General features: G+C 39.7%; 3 protein-coding genes across 3 annotated transcripts; 2 read left to right on the top strand and 1 right to left on the bottom strand.

The window, feature by feature from the left end:
• The first annotated feature begins 1762 nt into the window (after positions 1-1762).
• On the top strand, positions 1763-16491 carry pdpr (pyruvate dehydrogenase phosphatase regulatory subunit). The gene is made up of 18 exons (XM_067595843.1): positions 1763-1895; positions 2572-2845; positions 3201-3334; positions 4390-4471; positions 5069-5232; positions 5447-5568; positions 5941-6058; positions 6665-6814; positions 8487-8679; positions 8994-9118; positions 9728-9883; positions 10061-10194; positions 10445-10593; positions 10686-10798; positions 11463-11557; positions 11842-11931; positions 12049-12231; positions 12852-16491. Exons 2-18 carry the CDS (start codon positions 2583-2585, stop codon positions 13257-13259), a joined length of 2679 nt encoding a protein of 892 aa, XP_067451944.1. The 5' UTR covers positions 1763-1895; positions 2572-2582; the 3' UTR covers positions 13260-16491.
• A 349-nt stretch (positions 16492-16840) lies between these two features.
• mrps11 (mitochondrial ribosomal protein S11) lies at positions 16841-20333 on the bottom strand. Its single transcript, XM_067595865.1, has 6 exons — positions 20155-20333; positions 19932-20000; positions 19007-19105; positions 17894-18023; positions 17378-17443; positions 16841-17024 (listed from the first exon to the last, which is right to left on the bottom strand). The coding sequence occupies exons 1-6, from the start codon at positions 20241-20243 to the stop codon at positions 16917-16919; spliced, it is 561 nt and encodes a 186-aa protein (XP_067451966.1). The 5' UTR covers positions 20244-20333; the 3' UTR covers positions 16841-16916.
• Positions 20334-20824: 491 nt separating this feature from the next.
• On the top strand, positions 20825-27221 carry mrpl46 (mitochondrial ribosomal protein L46). The gene is made up of 4 exons (XM_067595854.1): positions 20825-21104; positions 24561-24762; positions 25338-25508; positions 26826-27221. Exons 1-4 carry the CDS (start codon positions 20844-20846, stop codon positions 27071-27073), a joined length of 882 nt encoding a protein of 293 aa, XP_067451955.1. The 5' UTR covers positions 20825-20843; the 3' UTR covers positions 27074-27221.
• Positions 27222-27787: the final 566 nt, after the last annotated feature.

Below are 27787 nucleotides of genomic sequence, written 5' to 3'. Positions count from 1 at the left end.
GGGTTACAGTAATGTCTTTACCGTTTCCAGTTACTTTTACATTTATATAGACACTCTGATCAGGTTGTGTAAAATTCTTTTGGCTGGTGTTTGCCCTTACATTAAGTCATTCAGTAGTTATACATGTTAATAAATTATCATGGTATCTCAATTTCGAACAAGCCATCAAGTCTGCAGTTGTGAATTATGTTAATAAGTTAATAAATGTATTTTGGCACATATGCACACTATAGCTCTTTTCCAGTTAGTCAAGAGTCAATTGGGCTCTGAAGTCTACCTGATGAAAAGACACAATGCAGAATGTGTGTACAGTAAAGTACATTAATTAGAAATTGACAGAGACGGTTGTGCCATTTGAAAAGTGGAGAAATATTCATTTTTGAATAAGAAAATAATGGGAAAATTAAATTTGTGCCCTGGTCAGAATTGCCTGTTTATAGCAGAAAAGAGAAAGTAATGTGTTTATTAGCTCTGCATGATAAGGCTTCATGAAAACACTGCAGCAGAAGTTGACTGGCTTACACTCTGTGTGAGATCTTTCTATATTTGACAGACATCAAGAATTTACTTTCAATAAGAAGTAATGTTTCTCATTTTTTTTAGCCTTGAGGTAGATTCCAACAAAGGAACTGGTTTATCCCTCAACATTTCATTAAAACACTGCAACTAATTGTTAGGTAAAGACAGTGCAGACACAAACTCTAGTGGTAGCAGGCTTTTGGCGCCCCTCAGTGGTTAGTTCTGTATAAATGCCTGGCTGAGCACACTGCAAATATATTGAATGCTCTTCACAACCTAATGTTACACTGACATGGTTATTTTTCAACCATGTCAACCACATGTCAGTTCTTCTTTACATATTGTATATTATTTGATAAACGGGGGCATTAATGAAGCTCAGTTTAACTAACTAACTTTTACTTTAACTAACTTCCAGCACTTCTCAGGCAAACATGTACTGTATGAAAACCTTAAAAAAACAACAACAAAAAACCCCCCAATCTGTTTCTGGTGTGTGAAATCTTTACTATATTTGTACCAGATCAGGCAGATTTTTACAACACAGAATAGGTCTGTTCAAAGTTTTCCCAAACCAGACCATATAAGAACCAAGACTAGATCAAAATAGATCCAAATAGACCATTTCAATCAAGCAGGTTTAAGGCAAGGCATTTATGACTGTTGTTACGCATAACAAGATACAGGCAACAAAAATTTTTGTTAACTTGTCACAAGGATTTTGAGAGACACCACTGCCATCATCTAGACACAGATGATGGTGATATTGGTACCAGATATTGGTTTGGCTTCTATACCTGTTGAGCTGTTGAGCTCAATTGATTAGAGCAGTGGTTCACATCACAGACCCCTAAACTGACACAAATTAGACCATAAACCCCCATTTGATAAGACTTTGTCCCAGGGTCCCCCATCTGATAAGATTTTTGCTTTTTGATGTTTTATGACAGAAAGTGTGTGAAACCTGTGACCAAAATAGTCATATATTCTGTCGTTGTGTTACTTATGGATGGAATTATAGTGAAAATAAATTATTCCCCTTTTTGCTGGGGACCCCACTTTGAGAACCACTGGATTAGAGGATGTTTTCCAGGCTTGAATCATGTCGCAGAAATGGGGTCTGTAAGGAACTTTACTCAAATAACAATAACAGCAATTTAAAAGTGCCAACGAGGCTGAAGTAGACAGAACATAAGCACTCTGACCTCTGTACTGGAGGGAAGGACTTCATTTTGAAGGGTTTTTTTTAGTACCGGAAGTACTCGTTGTTATTGTAGCAGGTTTGACTTTGATAGTGCCTGCTGTACCCAAACAAGAGTTTCTGTCATATCACTTCTGTCCTTAAAATATCACAACGACGGGGCTGAACTGATTAGGTGAGTTTTATATCAGTGTAAGCCATGAAGGAAGCCTCAGGGAATAAAGTCTGTCAACACGCTGGACGTTAGCTACTTAAATAATCAACATTAGCTGGTTTTCCGTTAGGCTAAGCTACGTACGCTAGCTACTAGTACCACTAACGCTAACTTTAACCCCGGGAGCTCGAAAAACTACAAAATGTCAGCAAACTTTTACAAAACTTTAAGAATGTACAGGTCAGCTAAGGCTCTTTCCGTCCAAGCAAAATGTCCAGGACAATTTACTAAGGTAATAATGCCCTATAAGCTAAAGCTAGCTGAGTTACACAGATAAACGGAGAATTACAGCGATGCTTTAGAGCTACCATAAGTCTGTAATATAACTGTGACAGTTGAAGGACTATTGCAAGCTAGCATTGATAGCTTCCCAGGCTACGTCTTCACTGTTTGTAACATAAAGTATTGAGTACTTTATTTAGTGTCAACCTGTATTAGTTCGGCTAACAGCAACAGCTTGATCAATATCATTCGTAGTCTCTTAAAACTACAACTGACTGAAGAACAACACTGCACCTGCATGTAACCTTATAGAAATTACAATTAGTGACATTTTCTGTATTGACGTTTTAACCTTCTTCATATGAACCTTGAATACTCGATCACCTGACGTTTGTTTGTTTGTATATGGTTGCAGAAAGCACAGCTATGTGCAGCTGTGTGCGGAGCTCCAGGGCTCTGTCCCCTGCCCTGCTCCCCCGTCTGCTGCTTCCACAGACGGGGTACAGATTGGCTGGCAGGGCCCTCTGGACCTCCCCCCACTGCATGGCTGTCAGTGGAGACTCCCACCTACTCCCACTGCCCAGTCAGGCCCGTGTGGTGATCTGTGGAGGAGGTATTGTGGGAACATCAGTAGCCTACCACCTGGCCAAACTGGGCTGGACTGATATTGTGCTGCTGGAGCAGGGCAGGTGAGATAATAGTTAATCTATTGGGAACATATGAAGTTGTATGGGGGGTGGTCTAAATCGTGCTAAATCGGTTTTGAGAAAGACCTCTAGCTCAAGGGTTACATGTATATATTTGTATTTATTTATTTGGCAGAAGTTTTTCTCCCCAGTTGATATACAAATGATGTATAACCCAAGTCACAGTAGTTCAAGAGACCTTACTGTAACAGAATCTTACCTCTGAAATTCCTGTGTAGGGGTTGTAAAAAAGACAGTTCCCACTGTAGAATAGACAATAGAGGATCAGTAAAGAGAGCTGTGAACTGGATATTGTTCTGCTAATGCTATAATGGCTGTCCTGTTTTTCTGTTGGCAGACTGGGTGCAGGAACAACCAGACTGTGTGCTGGCATTGTTAGCGTGGCCAAGCCTATCACCATTGAGTGTCAAATGGCCAGCTATTCCAACACTCTTTATCAGCAGCTGGAGGAAGATACAGGAGTTAAAACAGGTGAGCCACTCTGACATGTTCTTCATGAAGACAAAGTTTTATTGACTATTAATAGATTTGTGTATACAGTCCCCGGATACATATGGCTAACTGTGTTTTTATTTATTTATGTATCTGTAGCCGGCTGGGTTACGCCTGTGATGTTCTGCCATGTGTTCTTGGCATTTTCAATTAAGAGGCAGGAGGCAGCACTGGGTCTCAGGTCTTTAGTGTTGATCTGGTAAAATATATACAAAGTAACAAAAACATCAGCTGGTGTTGTGTGTGTGTGTGTGTCTGCTTGGCCCCCCTCTCTGTCAGTGGGAAAAAGTTACAAAATAAATAACTATTGGATACAATGAAGTTCAATTTCATAGACATGGATAGACATTGCAGTGTAAATCACAAAACCCAGTAACCATGACTATGAATTGAAACATGACATTACAATATTGATACTGTCATGACGTAGATACAAGCATTAGATCACCTTAGTGTCACATCTAATGCATTTAAAAAAAAAAAAATATATCAGGGAGTTTCGGTTGACGCAGCCTACATGTCTGTTAGGTGGAAAAAGTTTTGACCCGCGTGCATGCGCGCACACACCTGCTACGCTGAGCACATACACACACACAAACCCCAAATGTGACACAGGTAGGAGATACAGACCCAATAGGGCAAAAACAATAAACAGGAATGATTTGATATGTCTACATTAATCTGTTACATATGCATTTATTCTTAGTACCCTCTGTGGGTTATAGAAGTGCAATCAATGCATCCTGCTTTTCAGAATTATATCATGCCTTGTAAAATTAAATGAGAAATGTATTCATCACATTGTGTTTCAGTGCAGTATTTTTACAGTGATGCAGCTGAGATGTTTGCATGTGGCATACAATAGTAGCCACTTCCAAGTTCAAGAGATTATTTGATGGCACAAGTCTGTATGTTTTGACTTTTAACAAGGCTAGAATGATGATTCTGCCACAGTTTTATTCATTATGGCTGTCGTCTGTATTTGAGCAGTGAAGAGCCGTGTGTAGTTTGAGACTTGTGTTTATTTGTTTCAGGTTATGTGAAGACAGGTTCTTTGTGTCTGGCCCAAAATCAGGATCGTTTCATCTCCCTGAAGCGTCTGGCATCTAGACTTAAGTAAGTTACTTTTTGGTAATAGGCAATATAGCCCGATCAATACTGACATTTTGAGACAGATACTGATACCAATATGTGTTTAAAAATTTGGTAATGATATATCAGCCAAGGGTAATTTTCCTTACATAAACACATAACATAGATAAACATTTTTGAATTTGTTTTCTTTGAAGAGTTGTGAACAAAATGTACACCCTGGAGGACATTTTGCGTTGAAAAATAAACTTGTCCGTGCTCTCTGGTGGACAAACTGTCATGGTGACACAGTTTCTAAATGACCTCAAACATATCTTTGGTATTTCTGTACTGCAGTGTCTTGTTACTTATCAGCCAACATACATAAAACCAATATACCTGTGATGTAAGTTAATATCAACTGATATATGACGGATATATGACTGTCTTGCACAAACACATCAACAAGACAAATTGATCACATGCTTTGACTGACCACGTTTATAGCTGGTAGAAAATCATATCTACACCCAGCTTCCAGAAGACTAGATCTTAGCTTGATATGCAGAGCCTTTAAAATAGGAAAAATAACATTTGCATTAATATTATACCTTCACCTATATCTCCTCACTCCCTTCTCAGGATCATGGGGATCAGCTGTAACGTCATTAAACCTAAGGAAGTGGCCAAACTCCACCCTCTTGTTAACATTCATGACCTGGTGGGAGCGATCCACCTCCCTGCAGACGCCGTGGTGTCTCCACCTGATGTTAACCACGCTCTGGCTGTGGCTGCTGCTGGACAAGGCACGAGATTCAAACTCATAACTTGATGACACACCATTGACTGCACTGTTGTAGCAAGATATTATAGAATTACACATATTTTACATTTAAAATGTGACATAACACCAACCAAATGTTCAATACATTCATTCATTTCTTATTTATTGTCATCTCCGCCTTCCATCCTTCCCTTTTTCTCCTCTCCCATCTCCTCGTCTTCCATGTTGCTATCCAGGGGTTCAGATCCTGGAGCGAACCAGTGTTCAGCAGGTTCTGGTAGAGAAGGGTCAAGTGATGGCGGTGGAGACGGATCGCGGCTCCATTGAGTGTGAATATTTTGTCAACTGTGCTGGACAGGTAAACCTCAGAGTGGGATTATGGGATACATATGGGGAAACATCAACAAATTTGTGCAGGAAAACCTAAATACGCATTTTGGAATTACCCTGATTTTTTTCATCGATTGCTACTAGAACTTGGCCTGATTTTTTTTTCCTACAGCACGTCATTCTGATAAACTCAGTATGACTAAAAACTTGAGGACATCTAGGATTATATCGGGGTCTCACGCAGGAAATTAGTTAAACAAGGTTTTTCCTGAATTTTTTTAAGATTTTAGTTCATAAATGTGTTTGATTTTTTAGATAATAGATTACAGTTTAATCCCAACTGTAAATAGTGTTTAGAGCAGCAGGTAGACTTTTTTTGCTTTGTCTGTCTCTGTTTCAGTGGGCTTACGAGCTGGGCCAGGCGAGTGAGATGAAGGTGTCAGTTCCTCTTCATGGCTGTGAACACTTCTACCTCCTCACCAAACCTCTCCAGGAGCAGCTTCCACTCAACACGCCAGGTATCAGACATTAAACACACGTCATAAAAATGTACTTTTTCTCACAGCAGGCACAATTGCTGATGGATTTTAAAATTGGCAGCTTAATATGATATTTAGAATGGAATAAATCTGTTAAATTATGATTGGTTTCTTGGCAAATTGGCTGACAGAGAAACTCACTTCACTCAGAGTTACTGTAACAAGCATCTCCTAGTCTGCCCCCAAGTATTTTCCTCTAAGATTAGGTTCCCTGTTGACACACAGTGACATAAGGTGAAGTCTACTCTGTGACTATATGCCATTATAGCACCATTTGCAGATTTAAATCGCCTTTTTTATAGGCAACAGCTGCATTTCATGAGGAGTTTCAGCATCATTATGGTGGAGGGTATATCAGTGCAAATAAGTTTAAATGCATTTAGTGTGACAGTTAGAAAGAGAGAGAGGGTATAAGGTGTGCTTAATTTATTGTTCACTTTGTTGAACTGAACATTGAAGATGAAAATCGTTATTTGCTGTCAAAGTACATTTTAAACATGTTTTTGCCTGTTACATGAAATCAGATGGTTGCCAACAAATAAGCCCAGAGGAGGTGGTGTAACTGAGCCTGTGTCTTGTCCACAGTGGTGATCGATATGGATGGCAGGATATATGCACGGCCTTGGCAAGGAGGCCTTCTGTCAGGTGGCTTTGAGAAGAACCCCAAACCCATCTTCACTGAGGGCCGCAACCAGCTGGAGATCCAGAACATGCAGGAGGACTGGGACCACTTTGGTAAGGGAGGGAGGGAGGAGAGGTTAATAGAAATTAGCATTATATTTCAATTAGTTGTTTGTCATTCATTGGTTCTCCTGAGCAAATTTTGTTGTTTGATAGATCATTTTTGTATCATCTTGGCAATTGGCCAAATGGACAGTAAATGAGATTTCATAATGCTTTATTTTGTAGGACAAAGATTTTGTGATTATAAGACACTGAATTTCAGGTTTTAGTCATTTCCTGCAAAAGTTGCAGAGTACCTCTTAGAACTTTGCAAAGGACCAGGTCATGGTTTTTCAGTGGGACTGAGCTATTTTTAGGCTACACTTCATCACCTGACCTGGTCATAACATGTGACATGACCCTCCTAGGAGCAGAGCTCCACAGTTATTCATCTACCATGATATTATGTGATTTTTAGTTAGGTTTAGGCTCGAAGGCTATTTTGTTTATAGCTCCATAGTCCAACCTGTTTTGTTTTCATAGCCCAACATCATTTTGGTCACACGTTTTATTGTTTTTTTTACTAGGCTTCAGTCGTGGTGTCAGTTTATCCAACATGTAATTAGTTTGAGGATTTGTTGAATTCAGGTCCTTTATGTATTGGAGGCTTGTCTCAGCATGTGATATTAAATGTGTGTGTGTGTGTGTGTGTGTGTGTGTGTGTGTGTGTGTGTGTGTGGTGCAAGTAGCCTTATGTGAAATGTTTATTTTCTGCTCTTAATTGGACTTCAACTGCCATCAGTGTCATACATTGGACTCAGTCCAAAGTGCACTACTCTATACACATGTAAACAAACATACTCACACACATACACATACTGTCTTGTTGGCTTTCACCTCATGCTGCCAGTAATCTGAGAATGTTCTTGCAGCTTGACAGGCAGTCGTAAAGACAGCAGTACAGCAGCCAACCTTGAACTGCAGCTCTGTACAGGGTCAAGCATATCATCAAAGTCATTCTACAGTTTAAACCCTATTTATCATTTCATATTTCATGTTGTTTTTTAAAACATGGTAAGAATGTGTTTCATGAATGTATATGAATGAAATATATTACATTGAACAGTCAATATATTATTATGAATATATAATACTTTGAAGATGTGAATGGAAACTTCAATAATGACTGGAAAATCATAAAAAATCTCGAGTATCCTTTTATTATGTTAGGTCTGTGATCAAATTCAGAATACAGGTTAAAGATGTTATGTGTAGCATTTGATATCAGTCAGAGATTATCTAATTGAGCCTCTGGCTCAGTTTACATGTTGGAAAACCTGCTTGACCGTTTATAGCACAACATGGGAAAAGGGTGTTTTTCTTGCAGTGAAAACTGAGCTTTAAGCTTGTAGTTGTAATTAATATTAGATGATTTGTGGTGGGTGGTTGTGCAAAAGACAATGAAAAGATTACTTTTTGTAATGTAATGTGTTACTTTTTTTAGTATTTTATTTTGTTTTTGTTTTTCAGTAATGAGAAAAACAAACAGTAGGGGCAGGAAAACAAGTAGCAACCATATTTTTGTGGCAGTGGGGTTTTTTGGAAATGTGGCCACCAGTTATCTTGATCATAGTGATTTGTTTATGGTAATTATAGGATTTGAAAATGCAACGTATTGTTGTGGAAACAGCTCCTTTTAGAGTATGTCTAAATAGAAAATGTATATATCGTCTTGTACTTGTAGAGCCAATACTCAGTGCCCTGCTGAGGAGAATGCCGGGTCTTGAGTCAGCTGAGATCCAACAGCTGGTCAACTGTCCAGAATCCTTCACCCCTGATATGCGCTGTCTGATGGGGGAGACACCAGGTGTCTCTGGCTACTATGTGCTGGCAGGGATGAACTCCTCGGGCCTGTCCTTTGCTGGAGGAGCTGGCAAGTAAGTACGGGTATAAGTGTATTTCCTGAAATTAGGCTGAAGTCTTATTTATTTCAGTCTTTAATTCCCTACTGTATATACAGTAAACAGAATATCCTAGAACAGTACTATGTCTATAGGTCCACACCTCTGTAAGTCTACTAAGTGCAGACTTTACGATCGGTTGATACTCACAGACTGGACTCTATCCGGTGGTTTAAATTCAGAAACTCACAGCAAAATATAATTGATCTGTAGTGTCTTAATCACAGTGATCAGCATTGTGATGGTTGATTGTGAAGCACAAATGCCATGTTACGTATTTTGGTGTCCAGGTACCTGGCAGAGTGGATGACTTACGGATACCCCACTGCCAATGTCTGGCCACTGGACGTCAAACGCTTTGGCAACCTGCAGAGCAGCCGAACCTTCCTACGACACAGAGTAATGGAAGTCATGCGTAAGTCACCTCTTGTCACCGTTTGTATGTTGGGTGTTAATGTTCTTAACCAAAGGGGTACAATCATCAGGGGCTTATATAGCACAATACTGAATCATATATTGTATATATATACATATATTGTATGTTTTGTTAAAACAGACTGGTTAACAACAGCATACAGCGCTGTAGTAATAAGAAATGACAGACTGAATAATTTCAAATCTAGATAACTAAATAGTCATTCACACATTAAAGGTCATGCCCAGGTAAGAGCAGTATTTGGAAACTTTTCTTCTCTAAACAAAAATGATATGATTTAAGCCCCCACATGTAGAATTTACTAATTTGTACCAATTTTAACCAGAATTGTCTCAACAAACAAGCGTTTATGCCATTAGAGTGGTCTGAAAGATGTTGACAGATGTTATAAAGCAGCAGAGAACAGTTGTTGATAACGCTTGTAGGAATTGATGGCATGGGCACCAACATAATTAACATCTGTTTAATTACAAATTCATAATTTGTAATGTGCAGTGTCTCAATTTTGCTCTGGTATGATTTGGTCTGACCACTGTGTATTTCTATGTGTGTGTGTGTGTGTGTGTGTGTGTGTGTGTGTGTGTCTAGCCTTGCTGTATGAACTGAAGGTTCCTCGCTGGGACTTTCAGACTGGTCGTCAGCTGAGGACCAGCCCTCTGTATGACCGTCTGGACACCCAGGGAGCACGCTGGATGGAGAAACATGGCTTTGAAAGGCCCAAATATTTTGTTCCTCCAGGGAAAGGTACAGATTACTGACCAGAAACACGCCACACTGTCTTTATCAAAAAAGTCTTAAGTGAACCTCAAAAATGTTCATTGTGAGGCATTGTTCCAACCTATATTCTAACTCTCAGAATCATGCTGGGCATTGTATTTTTTTTTTTACATATTTTTTGTGTATTTTTGTTTGTCTCTGTAGATCTGTTATCTCTGGACCAGAGTAAGACCTTCTACAAGCCAGACTGGTTTGACATTGTTGGAGCAGAAGTGAAATGCTGCAAAGAGGCCGTCTGTGTCATCGACATGTCCTCCTTTACCAAGTTTGAACTGACTGTAAGTCACAACGTACTATGCACAATTTATAAGCTCACACCCAATTAGATATATGCCATGTGGTTTCCATCAGTGTTGTGTTCATCTGCGCCAAAACACAGCAAAATGTTTTTAAAATGGCTGATTACTCAAAATGTCAATTAGTCACCACTGATGCAGCAGTAATGTACTACTTCTTTTTAAATGAGTAATGCACCCAGAGTGTTAAAGTGATTTAAGTCAAACCTTCTGGTCTGTCCTGATGTCCCAGTCAACGGGGGACCAGGCCCTGGAGCTGCTGCAACATCTGTGTGCCAACGACCTGGATGTTCCTGTTGGACATATCGTTCACACTGGCATGCTGAATGAAAGAGGCGGCTATGAGAACGACTGCAGCGTGGTCCGCCTCAGCAAGAACAGGTTTGAACCATCTAGAGAATAAGACTATAGACATGCAGCTTATTATGACTAAAAGATATCTAAAACAACTCACATTTCTGTCCCCTCTGCAGCTTCTTCATTGTCTCTCCAACGGACCAGCAGGTCCACTGTTGGTCCTGGATAAAGAAACACATGCCCAATGACCCACACCTCCACCTAGAGGATGTCAGCTGGAAGTACACAGGTTAGTTAATAGCACCTGTGTTGTTGTCACCATCTAGTGTCCAAACAATATTACATAAACCAGCATCACACGTCCACTCTCCATGCACACATAATTCTGCTCTTAACCTAGTTATTCAAATAAGCTGGTTCTGGGTTTGGCGTTTGGAGAAATCAGACACTGGAGGGACCAAATAGATGGAGGGAAGGTGGTTAATTATGTTTCCAAAATTGAAATGGCCATTACCTTAACTGTCTAAAATGCAAGCAACAGTAAACCTACATTGTTGTTGTGTGCAACATGAAACGCCAACTGAGGATCTCCATCCGAAAACATACACATGGCATTATACAGTTCGTCCTTACCCAAATGGTACGGAATAATCTTTATAGATCAACTGATGGAAAAAAAATTGAAAGAGCTAAATTTTGTAATGAAACACTATCTTCTCTGTATTTTGCAGTTGTTCCTCCTTAACAACTCTTTTGCATTGTTAAAGGATGATAATTAGTGCACAGACCTGAAGCAATGCTTTGAACAGATATTATTATTATTATTACTACGAGTCATTCATTAGTTGTGAATCGATACAGAAAGCCTGCACAGTGAAAGTACCTGATCTGGACAGCTTTGTTAATCAGAAGGTGTTTTTTCAGTGTTTATAACTCTGATCATTTACTTACAGCTTTAAATCTGATTGGACCTCGTGCAATGGATGTCCTGGCTGAGCTGTCTTATGTTTCCATGACGCCTGATCACTTTCCCTCCATGTTCTGCAAGGTGGGAAACTAAGGCTAGCTGCAATGATATTAATCTAGAAATAATGATAACAATAGTGCTGATCACAGTAGTACTACTCAGTTATAAGAGTTGTTATAATTGTTGAAGTAGCCGCACTGGTAGTAGCAGCAGCAGCAGCTATAGTTTAGGTTGCAGCTGTGGTTGTAGAGATGAAGGTCATTAAAAAGGGAGTGATGTGACTGATTGTTTGAAGTTGGTCTTTGTCTTATTTTCCCCACATTAGCAGGAACACTAACTGTCTGTGTATGTATGTGTGTACACAGGAGATGAGTGTGGGCTATGCCAACGGGATCAGAGTGATGAGTATGACTCACACAGGGGAACCAGGCTTCATGCTCTACATCCCAATAGAGGTGCAACCTGCTCACAAACATATTTCTCATCACCACTCCACAAGATGGTTGGTAAAGTCAGCTTTAAAGAACTGCGTAATACTGTCTTAGATGAATGTTTTTCTCTGCTCCCCACAGTATGCACTGCATGTGTACAACGAGGTGATGTCAGTGGGTCAGAAGTATGGCATTCGTAACGCTGGATACTACGCACTGCGCAGCCTACGTATAGAGAAATTCTTTGCCTTCTGGGGTCAGGACCTTGATGCCTTCACCACCCCGCTGGAGTGTGGACGAGAGTTCAGGGTCAAGTTTGATAAGGTCTGTTTTCAGTCCAGCTGTCACATGATATTAACCAGTGTGGATTCTCAATTCTGCTTTTTGAATAATGGTTATATTACATTACCGTGTTTCAGTCAATAGGAAATTTTCTGTTACCATGGTGATTTTGATGAACAAGATAAAATGTATTGATACCTTTCATTTCAGTCAGTTATATTATTAAGAATGATGATTTTGAAGGTCTCACTTCAACTGCTACATCACTGTTTTACTTTAAAATGATTGGGAGATGAGAAAGTAAGTTAATAATTGGTAGGCCATCTGCTTTTTTAGACCCTTGCAGGCACAGCAGGTGGCTTTCTACACCAGCAGTCTTAAAGTTTGCCATCACTCTCATCTTGAGAACAGTTGAACATCAGGTGTACTGTCTGCTGCATACAGACATAATGTCAGCATGGTGTTAATGAATGGACCCCACAGTGTAAAACTCTCGAGCAGTTATCAGCAGAATCCATGTCTTTACTTTGCCCTTCTTCTTCTTGAACTTTTTACAATTTCCCAAACTCCTTCTTCCTTCACCCTTTTCCCTTCTTATCTCACATCTTCCTTCTCTCCTGTCATCTCTCTACACCTCCCTCCTGTCTCCCTGCCTCCATCAGGACACAGATTTTCTCGGTCGTGAGGCCTTGCTGCAGCAGCGTCAGGACGGAGTATCTCGTCGATTCGTCATGCTGGTTCTAGAGGACCACGACACTGAGCTGGACCTGTGGCCGTGGTGGGGTGAGCCCATCTTCTGCAACGGTCAGCTGGCCGGCACGACCACCAGCAGCGCCTACAGCTACACTCTAGAGCGCCACGTCTGCCTGGGCTTTGTGTCTCCACCGCCAGGCCCAGAGGGGCTCCCCACACCCATCACTCCAGACTTCATCAACCGCGGGGACTACGAGGTAGATATTGCTGGCCAGCGCTACCCAGCCAAAGCAAAGCTCTACCCCTTCAGCTCCCTCTTCACCCAGCAAAAACGCCGCAAGGAGGACCTGGAGCTCAGCAATCTCCAGGGGAAGTGATGCGGAGTAATAGAAGGCCTCAGTAGAGGCTCCTGTGACACTCCCCTCAGTCCACCAAATCCACTCCTGCACTTACCTCGCAGTGCCAACCTATCTTCCCCTGTCAAGGTCCTAAACAGAGGGCTGATTGCACAATCACTCCTTGTCCCTCTAATATTTAACTTCCACTCCCTCTTTTTAAGTGCAATATTTAAGAGGCACCAAATGCTTGAGTTGTATAAAATACAGAGCTCCTGTGACATCGATCCAGCCCCGCCCTACTTCACACTCAAACACAGTCCACACACTCTCAACGGCTGGTTTACTGCGAAAGTCCGCAGTGAAGTGCCTTTATCAAGGCAACATCAACAACAGCTGTTGAGGACTCTCACTTTGTCCACTTTTTCCCACCCAGAAGGGAATTGATCCAACAATCTTCTCCAGTAGTGTTTCGGTCACAGTAACGTTTCAACACTACAAAGTCTGAAGAAATGTTAGTCAGTGCTGATGTTGTAGACTCTACTGTCATTATACAAATTGTGAATTTGCTGCTGTAAAGAATATGAGTGATGTGATGTGAAGAGATGTGGCCTAATTCAGATTTACTGTCCACTGCTACCTGTCTATAACAATGAAGGAAAATAGCCTTCCCTGTTAGGAGGGAAAAAGGCGGTGTGTAAAAGCATTAAGATGCCTGATGTAATCATTAGTGAACCATTGTCTCTTGTGCCGCCCATTACTCCTCCTGTTCTATACAAGCAGTCCTGTTGAAAAAGCTTCCCATGCTTTCTGTAGCACCTCCCCTGGTGGTGTCTTCACCATCAACAGTCCGCTGTCCCGCTGTTTTTTTGCAGTGTGATGAGCTTGTGGTAATGTATTTACAGTAACATAATCCGACCTGTTATTTATGTTTTGTTCGTTTGAAGCAGCATTGCTCTGTTGATGTTAAACTTCTGTTTAGTTGAATGTGTGGCTGATGTCAGGTGATGAGGGAAGTTTGGAAGGGAAAGCTGTGATCCTGAACTTGTTGGATAGAGTCCACAGATATCTTCTATTGGTGATTTGATTTTTGCCTGATCCAGAGTTTAGATGTTTGTGTAACAGAGGAAGGACTTCATTGCGATTTGAAATAAAGCAATGTATTTTTGTATAGCTAGTGTGTATAAAATCTCTATTTTGAGTACTGCACATTTTTTCTATATAAGTTTCAACTTATATCAGCTGCTTGAATCATCTTACATACTGTGGTCAGCTGTGTAATTCCTGCAGTTGTCCTAGTGATTGTGCAAAAGCTTTCCAGAATATTCTTTATATGTAATTTGTCAGCAACAGCTTGATGGTATTTGTAGTCATCTTTGAAATAATTTGCTCCTTTATCTCTTGTCCTCTTCAGAGGTGAAAGGTCAGGGAGAGCTACAATGCTACTAGGGATTAACGGTGTTGCCCAAAGACACTTACAGCAGCATTGCTGTTGAGAGGAACGATGATCAGATGAGTGACATTTCACCCAGCCAATCACATCATACTGGGAAAATAGTCGTAAGCTTTGTGACGCTGTCATTTTCAAATCATTTAGTTTAATTTAAATTGCAATCTGACATCCTACAATTAAAAATGTAAACAAAAGGCCAGCGCTGCCAGGATAAGGTTACCTGCTATCACTCAAACTGTTCAACATGTCTTTGAATACACATTTATTTCAACACCAGGTAACAACAAAATGAAAGTTATTGTCTTCTGATGTTGTTAAAACAGCAGTAAGGAAGCCTCTTATTTTTTTTTTTTTATCTACAGTGTATCTCAAACTCTAATGCTCTGCCTGTAATTTATATATTTGGAAACTGAGGCATTGGCTCAGTTTAAACACAATATCACTTTACTTTTTCTGAAAGTCCTCTCTTTCTCTATAGCAGATTTAATTTGTTTTAGGGTTGTCTGAAGCACTTTTACCTCTGACTGGGGAGAAAACTGCAGCACCTACAGTGTAGAAATCAGCTGCTGTGTAGACAACAAAGGAATATTGAAAGCCTCACCAAATCTTCATACTTCTTTTAATCCGTTTTGCTATCATCCAAGGCTTTCTACTTCATAAAACACACTATTTAATGAATGAACAAATAAAATTTTCAGTGCTCTTCAGCAGTAGACTTTCTTAAAAGCAGCACAATAAAACTTGCAGTTTTGTTTTACATTTCACATCATGGTGCTGCTGCACGACTGTGTCTCTGCGGTTCCGTCATACAGATTCATTGCTGGGAGAGAAAAAAAATGTTGCTGATTTATGCTGCTGAGCTGATCTATAATGAGGTTTCTGCTATAAAGATATGAATTCAGAATGGATGCAGGATAAATTGCTTGTACAGTGACTGTCAGCGTCCATGTCAAGACACCAGCTGCAGCAGGGAGTCGGACGATTCTCATAAAGGGCTAATTTTACTTTGTGTGTACTTAACGTTTGTCTGCAGAAAGATGTTGATATTAAATGAAGCATTTGCATGTCATGTCTTTGTATCAGAGTACAGTCTTGATGGAGCCTCATTTATACACTAACACATGGTACTCTTTTTGAGTATATAGATCATTTTTCATCATCACAGAAGGCTTTATGTCCAAGAGCCTAAGTGCGAAGAGGAGACTGAAACACATTAATGCAAAAATATACTCCTATGTTGACACTGACCACCTGACGCATCAGTCATTTCATTTGTTGTGATGTCTTTTTCTGCTGTCTTGCTATGTGGGTACTTGTGTAATTAAAGGGAAATAGCCCTGAACATTTGCACTAAACAAGGGCAGCCTGCCTTTTTTTTTTCTCTGGGTCAAAGGGTGTTTACTGAAGTCTGACTGATATTAGAGGTATTAAATGGTTTTCTTGTATTTCAAAAAAAATTGAAGGTTATGTAAGGATTTGGAAATGCATCCCAAAACACTATAGCTTACAATGTGTTTAAAGTGTAACATATCATCCATAACATTTAAGGTGTAAACATGAGAGACTGGATGTTGGCCATGTTGAGGACAAATCAGTAAAATGCTCAAACAGTGATATTCACACTCACTGACTTGGTTTGATGCCTGTTTGTCTCTTGTTTGTTTCCACTGTAACGCTTCTCATACTGCACTGATCTGTCATGCTAACTTTTCCTTCAGAGCTTTACAAATGATGTATTTACTGCATATCATGTGAAACAGATGTTTGGCTGTCTAATGTACTTAAACATAAAGAGAACTTGGTTCATACCAGAAGGCTGAATTTGCTTCATCTCTTCTCTCTCACCATCTGCTGAATGTTGTGTGAGCGCCGTCGTGGCACTAACACAGCCAGGTTCAAGGGTTTAGTCCCCATGGTTACCACCTGGGTCCAAACAGATGTGTGAAAAGCACTGTTTTTCTCTTCCCCATACAAAACCATCAGTCTGTTTCTGTGACCCTCACAGCTGTCTGCAAACATCAGTCTACTAATGAACATCGGAGTGCCTGCAGGTTCATTCATGTGTCAACAGTCCCAGCAGAGGACCGAGACACTCGTTTCCTGCTCATTAGTAACACGATCTGCAATTATTTCCACAAAATGAATTATGCAGGGTCAGCTCAGAGCCGGGAAAGTTATACAACAAAACACTTTATTAGCATATTACAAGACAACAGCCTCCTCCTGTTTTCAATGCATTTTGGAGATCACATCCTCCTGGCTTTGCGTGGGCGGCATCCATTGTGTGGCACGGGGGTGCTGTCAGTGATCGATACCACCTCCAGGCCTCCCATCGTCAACCCTTTGATCGCAGACTGCACAACAGTGAGAAACGCATTCATTCATTAACAAAGCTAATGGGAACAGATCAAGATGTCAGTGTAAATTATCGTCATTGTAAGAAAGGCTGGAATTGATCAGAGGTTTAGTTCTTCATGCAGTGACAGGTTTATCTGTGCGGCACATCTACTTTTAGATCAATACAGAACAGGTTCACAAAACATGTTTCACTTTCATCTTATGGTCCTTTGTGCCCATTTATAATCTCTAAAATGTCATGTTTGCTAATAATTAAAATGGCAACATTTTGATATAAAATACTCTGAAAATAAGAGTGGTCTCATTAATACATCTCTTTCTTTAAAGCAGACACATATTTTCTACTCACCAGACGTCCAGGGCCAAGACCTTTGACCACAACACGAACAAACGTCACTCCCTTCGATGTGGCTTTCTGTTGAGAGGAGACATACAGTATAAAAGATCAATGAACAAGGATTGAACAGCATGAGTTTTGGGCTTGTGTTGATATCCCAGCTGATCTCTCATCCAATGACAACAGATGAGAGATCAGAATAATCTCACATATCTGCCTCTGTGATAAATGACCGGTGGTAGTGATTAAACACTTCATCTCTCCTCACTGCAAATCAGTGTGACCTAAACCCTTCTAACCAGCAGCCTTCATAAATCAGGCTAACACACCGTCTAAATGAGCATTTAACACACACTGCTCCACTGTCACACAGTCCTATGAGAGGGCAGTTTACTGTCAACAGACATTTAATATTCTTAAATAACATGTTGCTACACAGAGCGAGGAAGCAGCGGAGGCTGCAGTCTTAACTGATATTAATTTACTTTAACGTTTAGACTGTCAGAGTGCATGAATGTGAGAACTTACCGCAGCAGCAGAAAGGCCTGCAGTCTGAGCAGCGATTGGTGTCGACTTCTTAATATTCTTGAAGCCCTCTGTTCCACAGGACGTCCTGACCATCGACTGTCCCGCGCTGTCTGTCAGCTGGATGTGTGTGCTGGTACAGGACAGGACAGTTTACTGGGTCACTGGCTCACAACTGAAGTGTGTGTTCATTTTTGGGATAGTCAAAAAGATTTTGTTAACTGTCACACATACCATGTTCCCCATGATTGCTTTTTCTGTGTCACATAACTGCTAATAAGAGTTCTGTCAAAACCTTTTCTATCTAATTGGAAAAAAAATCATGAATAACCATGAGTCATTTTTTTTTAATCTTACAAAGGTCTGTTTAATATCCAAATCAAGAGAGAAATGACATCACTGTGTGTTTTCTGTGTGATAACTTGCATTTAGTTCTACTTAAAATAACAAAGGAAAGTTCCAGTCTGCTTTCTAACAGCAAGATCTGCTTTAAAAGCAAAACACTAAAGCTCTATAAATTATACTTTTCATGAGTGATGAAGAGAATCTGACTGGATCTTTAATGTAAAAATGTTTTCCATGCATTGTCTCATTAGGACTGAAGCCCTTTTCTGAGTCACAAAGGTACAAATCTCATTCTGGTATTCATTCAGTCAACAAAGAAACATCTGACAGTGGCAAAACAAAATGCCAAAACTGCTTTCAGAAAAACCTAGCGATGGATAGATGAGTGAAATTCACAAGGTGACTTAATCTAACTTGTTCTGTCATGTCATTCCCTTTGGAAGCCAAAAGACATTTTCTGAGTAAATCTTCACAGCCTTGCTAACATCAGAGCCATTGTCTTGTTCTCAGATTAATTAAATTCATAGACATTTTTCACAGCAGACATTTTGCCTTGTCATAGCAGGAAAAACACGTGGAAGTAATAACGTTAATGATGGCTCTGTTTCAGCAAACATTAGTGATGTTAATATTTACACCTCATTCAAAAAGGGTTTTAGTGCTGACGTACTGAAGGAGGAAAAAAGGCAAACACTTAATACAACTACTGCATAACTTTGCAATTTAGCTGACAATGTACTAATCTTATATACTCACATATAGTTTACTTACTTGTTGTATGTGGCTTTAATGTGAGCAATTGGTAATTCCTCAAACTTCTTTCCACCCCATCTGAGTGGACTGTCCTGACCAGGCAGTGGAGGAGTCTGACTGAAGGGTTAAAACTAAAGTTAATATTGCATCAACAGGAATTTACTGCATTAAGTTGTGCCTCTATTTACTGAGCAAACTGCACACACATTTAAAGGATGGGTTCACAATTTTGAAAGTCTGTCTTAAAACAACAGTCAGGAGCCCAGATGAACAGTGAAACATGTTTTTCTTGCAGTAATCATTCCTCCTGTCCATACTGACCATTAGAAGATCCCTTCATAACGTAACTTATGGGGGGCAAAATCCACATCCTCCTTCTGTGCAAAAATGTATTTGAAAGTTTATTTAAAGCTAATCTGATGCTTCAGCCGTCCAATAAGTCCAATCAAGTAGATATCTTTCAATGATACAGTCTTTTTAGTGTCAAAGTCCCTCTTTTTGTTACTATACTTCCACCACAGTTCAACAGGGAAATACTGTCTACGGAAACACAAAGAGGGAATTTGATGCTAAAAAGCCTGTAAATGTGCCAGATATCAACCTGATATGACTAACTCAGACTGCTGAGGCCTCATATAAGCTTCAGATCAACTTTTAAATGCATTTTTTCACAAAATGATTGTGGACACTGGATTTTGGCCCCCATCACTCACATTGAAAGCACATTTGAAGGGGATCTTTTAACGGCCAGTGTGAACAGGAGGAATGATTACAGCGAGGAAAACCTCTTTCAGTGTTCATCTGAACACCTGACTGTTGTTTTAAGACACGCTTGGAAAAACTATGAGCCTATCCTTTAAATATGGAATACAAGAAACTAATGCAGAATAATTCAGTCAGTAGGCAGTGAAATGTGAGTTGTGTAACGTTAGCTACGTCTGACCTGAAGTCTTTAGAGGAGACTTTGGTGGCTGCTGCGGCGTCCTGCAGTCTGACAGCGCTGCTTCCACATCTGTACACATAACATATCATCAGCACCAGCTTCATACAAACTAGGCTCTGTGAATATCACCACATTCTGTAATTTAGGCTACAAACGGCAGACTGACTTTATCACAACAAGCCAACAAGCTAACACGGATGCTAGTAAACCATAAAACACTTACATAGATCTCCCATTTGCATTTAAGGGGGCAGCAAACTGACGGCAAACCTTACTCACAGAACTGAATAATATACAATTTAATTTAAACATGTTTGACGTTGTTAAACACTTAGCTAGTAGCCGCTACAAACAACAAACGTGACATTGAAGGTTCAGCTAATCTAGATCAGAGCAGTAATATCGTTACTTTTGGAGGGGTGGCAAGGTCATAATTACATTACTACTGCAACTACAACTACTAGAACCACTTGTAAAATTAATCGAAAAATAAAAATATTACCTATATAAATATAAAAATATATTTCTGTAGTACATATAATGACATATTCTTGTTTTTTAAGTATATTAACGTCAAGCTCCCCTACTTTGATCTGAATAGACTGTTCTTTTTCGGCACAGAACTGTGGGTAAAATTGCTGCCTTCATGGACTTCGTAAACCCTCGTAAATTTTAAACGTACAAGGTGAACACTCGCTAACTAAAGTAAATAGTTTGACAATAAATCTGCTTCATCCTCCAGATAAGTCAACAGATAACACTTTACATTATAGGCACTAATATCTTTATTTTATATTCAGGTATCATTGAGGGGGAAACACGTGGTTAAAAATCCTACTTCCATCCGGTTTTTATATGAGTAGCAGCCCGCGTCACATTTTCTTGCACATACATTGAACGTAGCAGAAGAAGATGGCTTCGCCCTGTAGAAAGATGGCGAGTCGGTCTCTCATACAGTTCATGGCTTGTTTCGGGAGGACAGCGGCCGGTAACTCGGTGTTTCGTCAGTTTTCCGGCAGTCCTGTGTGTCGGGCGACTTTACAGACCAACATGTTAACAGAAAGACCAAGTTCTCCATGGAGTTTGACGGCCGCGGTGTGTCTGCAGAGGTTGCCGGTGATCTCAGCGGACAGCAGCCCGATAGAGCAGCAGGTCACAACCATGATGCAGCAGGTGCGTTTGTTTTATAACTCACAGTTATAACAATTATCCATTCACTTCTAGACACTCGTTCAGTGCTCGTTCAAAACGTGCCTGTTTGGAACGGGCCATTTGCTTGACCTCCGGTTTAGAACCATGGATGTATAAAGATATACGTCCATGTTTAGAGCCAATCACAATGTTTGTTTACAATAACTTCCGGGTTGAAAACCCATGCGGCACGTCATGGATGTATAATAAGTATAAATGCTCCTATAATACATCCTTGCGGCACGTACATACAATTTAATGGCGCGGAGCAAAAATAAATCTCAGTTTAAGCAAGTAAAGAAGTAAAAAAAGAAGCGTATGCAAATAAGTATAAGTAAGTACAAGCAGTAAGTAGAAAATGTATTTAAAGTCGATATTACATGAAAAATGCCTTTTTAACCATTTTAGATCACATCCCTGTTCATATTGTGCACCAAGAAGCGTATGCAAATAAGTATAAGTAAGTACAAGCAGTAAGTAGAAAATGTATTTAAAGTCGATATTACATGAAAAATGCCTTTTTAACCATTTTAGATCACATCCCTGTTCATATTGTGCACCTACTTCACAATATATAGGCCTACAAAAATCCATGTCTTTGTATTCTTATATCAAAATCCAATCATGTTTTCTTCCTGTAAAACAAAATATGATATGTGCTTACATAGGCTTGAACCAACCAATTTCAACCAATAAGATCATGACATCCACCCATCAATTAATCTTCAACTTTTAGCAGCACAGAGCTAAGATTCATTATGGCACCATGGATGTATTATAAGAGCTGGATACCTGACCAAAAATGGCACCCATTCAATCTGATGAGAACTGCTTGGCTGGCGCAGACACCAAAAAATGTTCCTTGCTTCCGGTTTGTGTCAAGGAATCTGATTTTTAAATCACTTTTTTTCAGCTCAAGGAAAGTTTACAAATATAAAAACTCCATGGATCAAAAGTTCAAAATAGAAAGAGTTATAACTGACCTTGTTTGCAGTTTGAGGTGTCCTTTCAACAGTTTTACAGTCTCTTTTACAATGGTGGTCTATGGGGAAAAGGCTATTTGGGCTGCAGGAGGATTTTTTGCTGCAATACTGCAAGTGACCACTGGGAAAAATTGGCTGCAAGACTGAGCTGCAGTGCCTTATTCTGCTCTTATAATACATCCATGTATGTATGTACCCACTTTTGAACATTCAAATTAAATTCTTCCAACGTAATGTCCAACCTGTCTGTAGATTTGGTTTATCAAAGACACTAGCAAAGCTACATAGTACGTAAGATAAGCCCAGTGGAAACATCAGATAGGTCGGACCACTGTGTGTACTATACTATATACTACGTTATATCTTTCAACGGTACAGTAACGGCTTAAAATGACAACAGAAATAAACAATTTTGCCGATTTCACATATATCCGCAATTCAAATCAACCACCAGTTATATGTTAGCGCAACGTCGCAGTGATTCAGTCTGTTACTGAACCTTTCATCCAAACAACTTTACACTGGACACTGCACTTCCTCAGGTCCTCAGCAATACACCCGCCAAGTGTAAAGTCGATTGGATGGACTGTTGTTGAGAAAAGTGATTCTTGGAGCATACTCACTGTTTGCACATTTCTTATTGTTTAGAAGTTGAATAGAATCAATCTAAATTCAATCATGAAAAGTTCAGCTGATAAGAGTGTCATTAACATGTAGGAGTTATCTTAATGTTACAAATCCTTGTTTGTACAACAAACAACTTCCCACTCGACACTGCAGTTCTTTCAGTCTCCAGCAATACAGCCACCAAGTCTGATGTAGATCGGATGAACGGTTGTCGAGAAAACCAAAGAAGAGACAGACACACATACAGGCAGAGACTCCTTCCTTTATAGTGAGATTACAGATGCACAGCTATCAAAATACACTAATGTGACAGTGGTAAAAACATATACATACACTAATGTGACAGTGGTAAAAACATATACATACACTAATGTGACAGTGGTAAAAACATATACATACAGTATAACAATGCTGAAGTTAGCTTCCAATTCGGGTTTAAGGGGAAAGTTATAAGATATTTAGTGGCTGATTCTCCACCTGTGACCACTGAAACAAAAGTGAGGACACCTGTGACTTCCAATTAAGAAAAATTTCCTGAACAAGGTTATAAAAGAACCTGTGAACACCACAACTTTCTCAGTTTTGGCCTGAGTTGTGTCTAATGCAACATGGCTCCACATGGTAAGGAACTGCCTGAACAAGTAAGAAACCAGATTGTGAGACTTCATATAGATGAGAGAGGGTACAAGATCATCGATAGGTTACTGAACAGAAGCCAAAACACAGCTGCAGCAGTGGTTAGGAGATACAGGAGGACCCATACTACCAATAACCGAAGGCGCAGTGGCCGCTCGTTACGTTATACCGGTTATACCGGTATTGACGATAACTGATATTTAAAAAATGAAATATTGATATCATGTTAATAATACACATATGATAATATTGTGGAAATAATCCAGCGCCTCTTAAAACCCCTTAACGTTCCAACGGTACACAACTATGTTATGTACACAACTCCTGTCTTTAAGTGAGTTTTCATTTGACATATTTGGAAAGCTAAGATTCTTGTGATTTGATCGATGCAAACCATTTATGTAAATATAAATAGTTTGCTGTGATTTACTTACATATATGAACTGCTTTCCCACCATAGCACTTGTTTTGACTCTTTTATATGCATAAAGTTTAGTGTCAACAGGGGAACAAAGCACTATAATGTCTTTATGCTTCAGTTACTCTGAGGCAGAGGTTATTTGGTCTCTAAATGTCTTTTTGTTGCAAGACGCCTAGAAATCCCCTTAGAAAAGTGTGTAAAATATTCATTTTCTGTGGTATTGTTATTAAATTAGAACTTGGACTAGTTACGGCTCCATGCTGTGGTCCTATTGTGTTTTCCAGCTATAGTTCACCTGCAGGCATCTGTTTGCAAAAAAATATTCAGGCGAAAATAAAAACCTTCCACTTCAGTGTGTTCAAACTTCTTTCAAACTATGTACAGTTATGGTTACCGAATCTCTCCACCTCCCTTTACTCTATTTTGAGTGTAATTCATTTGCCAGAAAAAGAGGCAAAACACACAGTTGATGGCATTTTTTTCCCCAAATTTTCTATAGATATTGTAAATTCTTTTGGCCACGATAACCGTTTTGTGAAAATCTGATATTGTGTTATCTTATTATTTTATCACCTTTTATCAGTCATATCCTGTCAAAATACACTGTGACATCAGCTGTAGTTTAGGACAGTGTTCAGCTATACAGGGGTACGGGACATAATGTTCAATGGCCTTCACCACACGACACCCAGCTGTATTTCCCAAATCAGGTATGTAAACAGAGGTCTGAAAAGCGAACTGGAGTTTGAGTTTGAGAAGTGTTTGTTTCAGATGGAGCTGGAGAAAAGCTTGCTGGCGGACCATGAGCTGCGGCTGCTGGAGGACGCTGAGAGAATGAGTCGCAAGCAGGCAGCTGACTATGACTCTGACGAAGAGGATGACCACAGACACCAGGAAACCGTGCTGGCTCAGGACCTGGAAGACTCCTGGGAGCAGAAGTTGAAGAGCTTCCAGCCTGCGCCGAGGGTCAGAGGTCAGTTCAGGAAATAGATGAAAAAGGGGTAACTGAGTAAACCAGAATAGCAGATCTGCAACAATTAGTCGGTTAATCGATTAGTTGTCAGCTATTAAAGGAATCGCCAACTATTTTGATAATCGTTTAAAAAAAAAAATGTCCAAATTCTCTGATTCCAGCTTCTTAAATGTGAATATTTCCTGATTTCTTTATTCTTCTATGACAGTAAACTGAATATCTTTGTGTTATGGACAAACAAGACATTTGAGGATGTCACTTTGGGATTTAACAAACAGTGATTGACATGTTTCATCTTTTTCTGACATTTTATTGACCAAACAACTAATCGATTAATCGAGAAAATAATTGACAGATTAGTCAATAATGAAAATAATGGTTACTTGCAGCCCTACAGAATATACACAATACGGGTTTTTAGGGTTTTTTTCACATTCAGGAAATCTCTTTGCTCCAGCACTCCTAATTTCCATTTTATACATTGTGACATTTCAAAAGTTTGAGTAAATTTAGCTTGACAGTTACAGAGAAACATAGCTGTTGTGAACCAGCTGACGGTCCTGTCTCACGTTTAGGTGATGTGGATAAGGACTTGACCTCAGTGGAGCGCTGCCTGGCCGACTCGCTGGTTCTTCTATCCAAGCAGCAGGTGGGTGGCTCGGAGATGTGGCTGCTACCTCAGACTCAGTGGCAGGAAGGAGAAACCCTGCGACAGACGGCCGAGAGAGCCCTCGCCTCGCTGCCAGGTAACATGAAACACAACGTTTTTTTTTAAAATGACGCAGATGATATTTTTACTGTTATTCTGTACCTAAGGAGTATTTAGTGTTTCCTCCTAGAATAATTTTTAAAACAAAAATAGAAATGGCAGGTAGGCAAGACTGTTATCATGACAAAACAATGCTAATGTCACCCTTAAAATAAAGTGTATATATATATATATATATGTAACCAATCAAATCAGTCTGTATGATATCCCCATAATGAATTTAATTATTCAAGATTAATTATTCTTAAAACATGCTGCAAACAGCAGTCATGCTATCCTTAACAAAATCTGCAGCTGTCCATGTTCACTATAAAATATAACAAAACATGATATCTCTGAACTATGTGGTTAATATGACCTTTAAACCTCACTGAAGGCAGGATATACACCAAGATACCATCTACATCCTTAATATAAGTTGTAACAGGTCGTGTTATCATCAACACGCTCTGTTTGTTCTGTTCATACTGTATCTTTATCTTAATTTCTTCTGCTGTTCTGACCCAGTTTTAACATAAAGAACATTAAAGTTTGACGTGATCTTATCTAAAATAGTTGCGTGTCACTTATCCACAACAAATTCTCCTTAAACCTCCAACCTCTCGGTCCCAACTTGTCATATTCCCTTAGACCTCCATTGATGTCAGCAGTAGATTAGCCTTCGGTTCATAGATCTGCAACAACAAGGAAATGACTGGAGGAAAGTTAAGGTTCAGTCACAGCAGGAAAAAATGGAACAAATGATCCAGTAACAATTATGGATCTTAGAAACATTAGGGAAAGATATTTAACATCTAAAAAGCGGTGGATTCTTAAATAAAACGCCAGTGACTGAGTGTGTTAAACGGTCTCACAACATTACTCATGAACTATTAATGTGCCAACTCCATCCATCACTTCTCATTAAGACTTTCCACTTGACATTAACGTCTGCCATTTGGTGGAGGGTTTTATTTAAAGCGTCTTACAGTGCAGTAGCAGGAGTTGATCCATTTTTAATACAGCTGGACTCAATGGGAATTGAATCCCTGACATGGTGTTGTTGAGCCCACTGGGGCAATGTGATTTACACGACATGAGATTAGATTAAAAACGTAACTGAGAAAACTGTGTTGTTGTCACAACAGAGAATAAGAAACAGAGCGGAAACAATTATAATCCAGAAAAATACAGTGTTAACAACGCAGCTGCAGTGTCAAATGGTCGGTGCGACCGCATGAACATCTGCGTTTTCACTCACTTTTTGTCTTAGTACTCCATCTGTATTAACTCACAGCCACATGTCTTCATGCAGGAGCCAGTTTTAAGGCGACTTTCCTCGGCAACGCCCCCTGCGGAGTGTACAAGTACAAACTGCCCAAAGCTGTTCGGACGGAGGGCTCGATCGGAACAAAGGTATTCTTCTTCAAAGCCGTTCTGTCCGACAGCGGTCCCTCCGCAGCCCCGAATGCTCCTTTTCTGTGGGTGAGGAAAAGCGAACTGCAGCGCTATCTGAAACCAGCGTACATGATGAAGGTCGACCGCTTCATCCTCAGCCTATGATGCCTAAACTCATAACAGGGACACTGACTTCCAGAACAATATTTATGAGGCCCAGAAAGTTTACTTATCTGCTGTCTTGTATCAAACAATGTATCTTCCCTTCAAGCTATGTATGTTTCATTGTATAAATAAATTGTTTTTCCACACATATTGTGTGTGTCATGAGTGTTAAGTCGGCAAAACCCTCAGATCTTATGGCAAGTAATATCTATATGTATAAAACTTCTAATACATGACCTTAACAATGGTCCTAAACTTTGACTCATGAGTCAAAAGATTCTTAGTAAAAATTAGGACTGAGAAGCTTTGTATGAAGAAGCCTCCAGCAAAGTCTAAATGTGGTTCTTCAGTGCTGACTGCAGCGACTCTCACAGTAAGGGCTGTAAAATAAGAGCTACAGTTATGTCTACCCAGAATGTCCTCTCACTGACTGTCAGCCAATAGCAGGCCTCCAGGTGTGATGTATCACAGCTCCATCACATCAATCATCACAGATTCATGTACACCTAAAAATAAAACATTTAATATAAAAAGTTTACTGGTAAGTTCATACATTAAGAATCATTTTAAGGGTGACCAGCTGAGGCAGAAGCTACGCCTCATCTGTAGCTGGCAAATGAATGATAAGTTGACAAAAGATACAAGTTCTGTCCCAACACACACACACACACACATACTGCCTTTGCAACATGACAAAGTTCATGATGCATTCAA

The sequence above is a fragment of the Thunnus thynnus genome, chromosome 1, assembly GCF_963924715.1.
Source record: "Thunnus thynnus chromosome 1, fThuThy2.1, whole genome shotgun sequence".
Taxonomy (NCBI): Eukaryota; Metazoa; Chordata; class Actinopteri; order Scombriformes; family Scombridae; genus Thunnus; species Thunnus thynnus.
The sequence above is the reverse complement of the archived record's forward strand: the minus strand, read 5'-3'. Positions and strand labels throughout refer to the sequence as shown.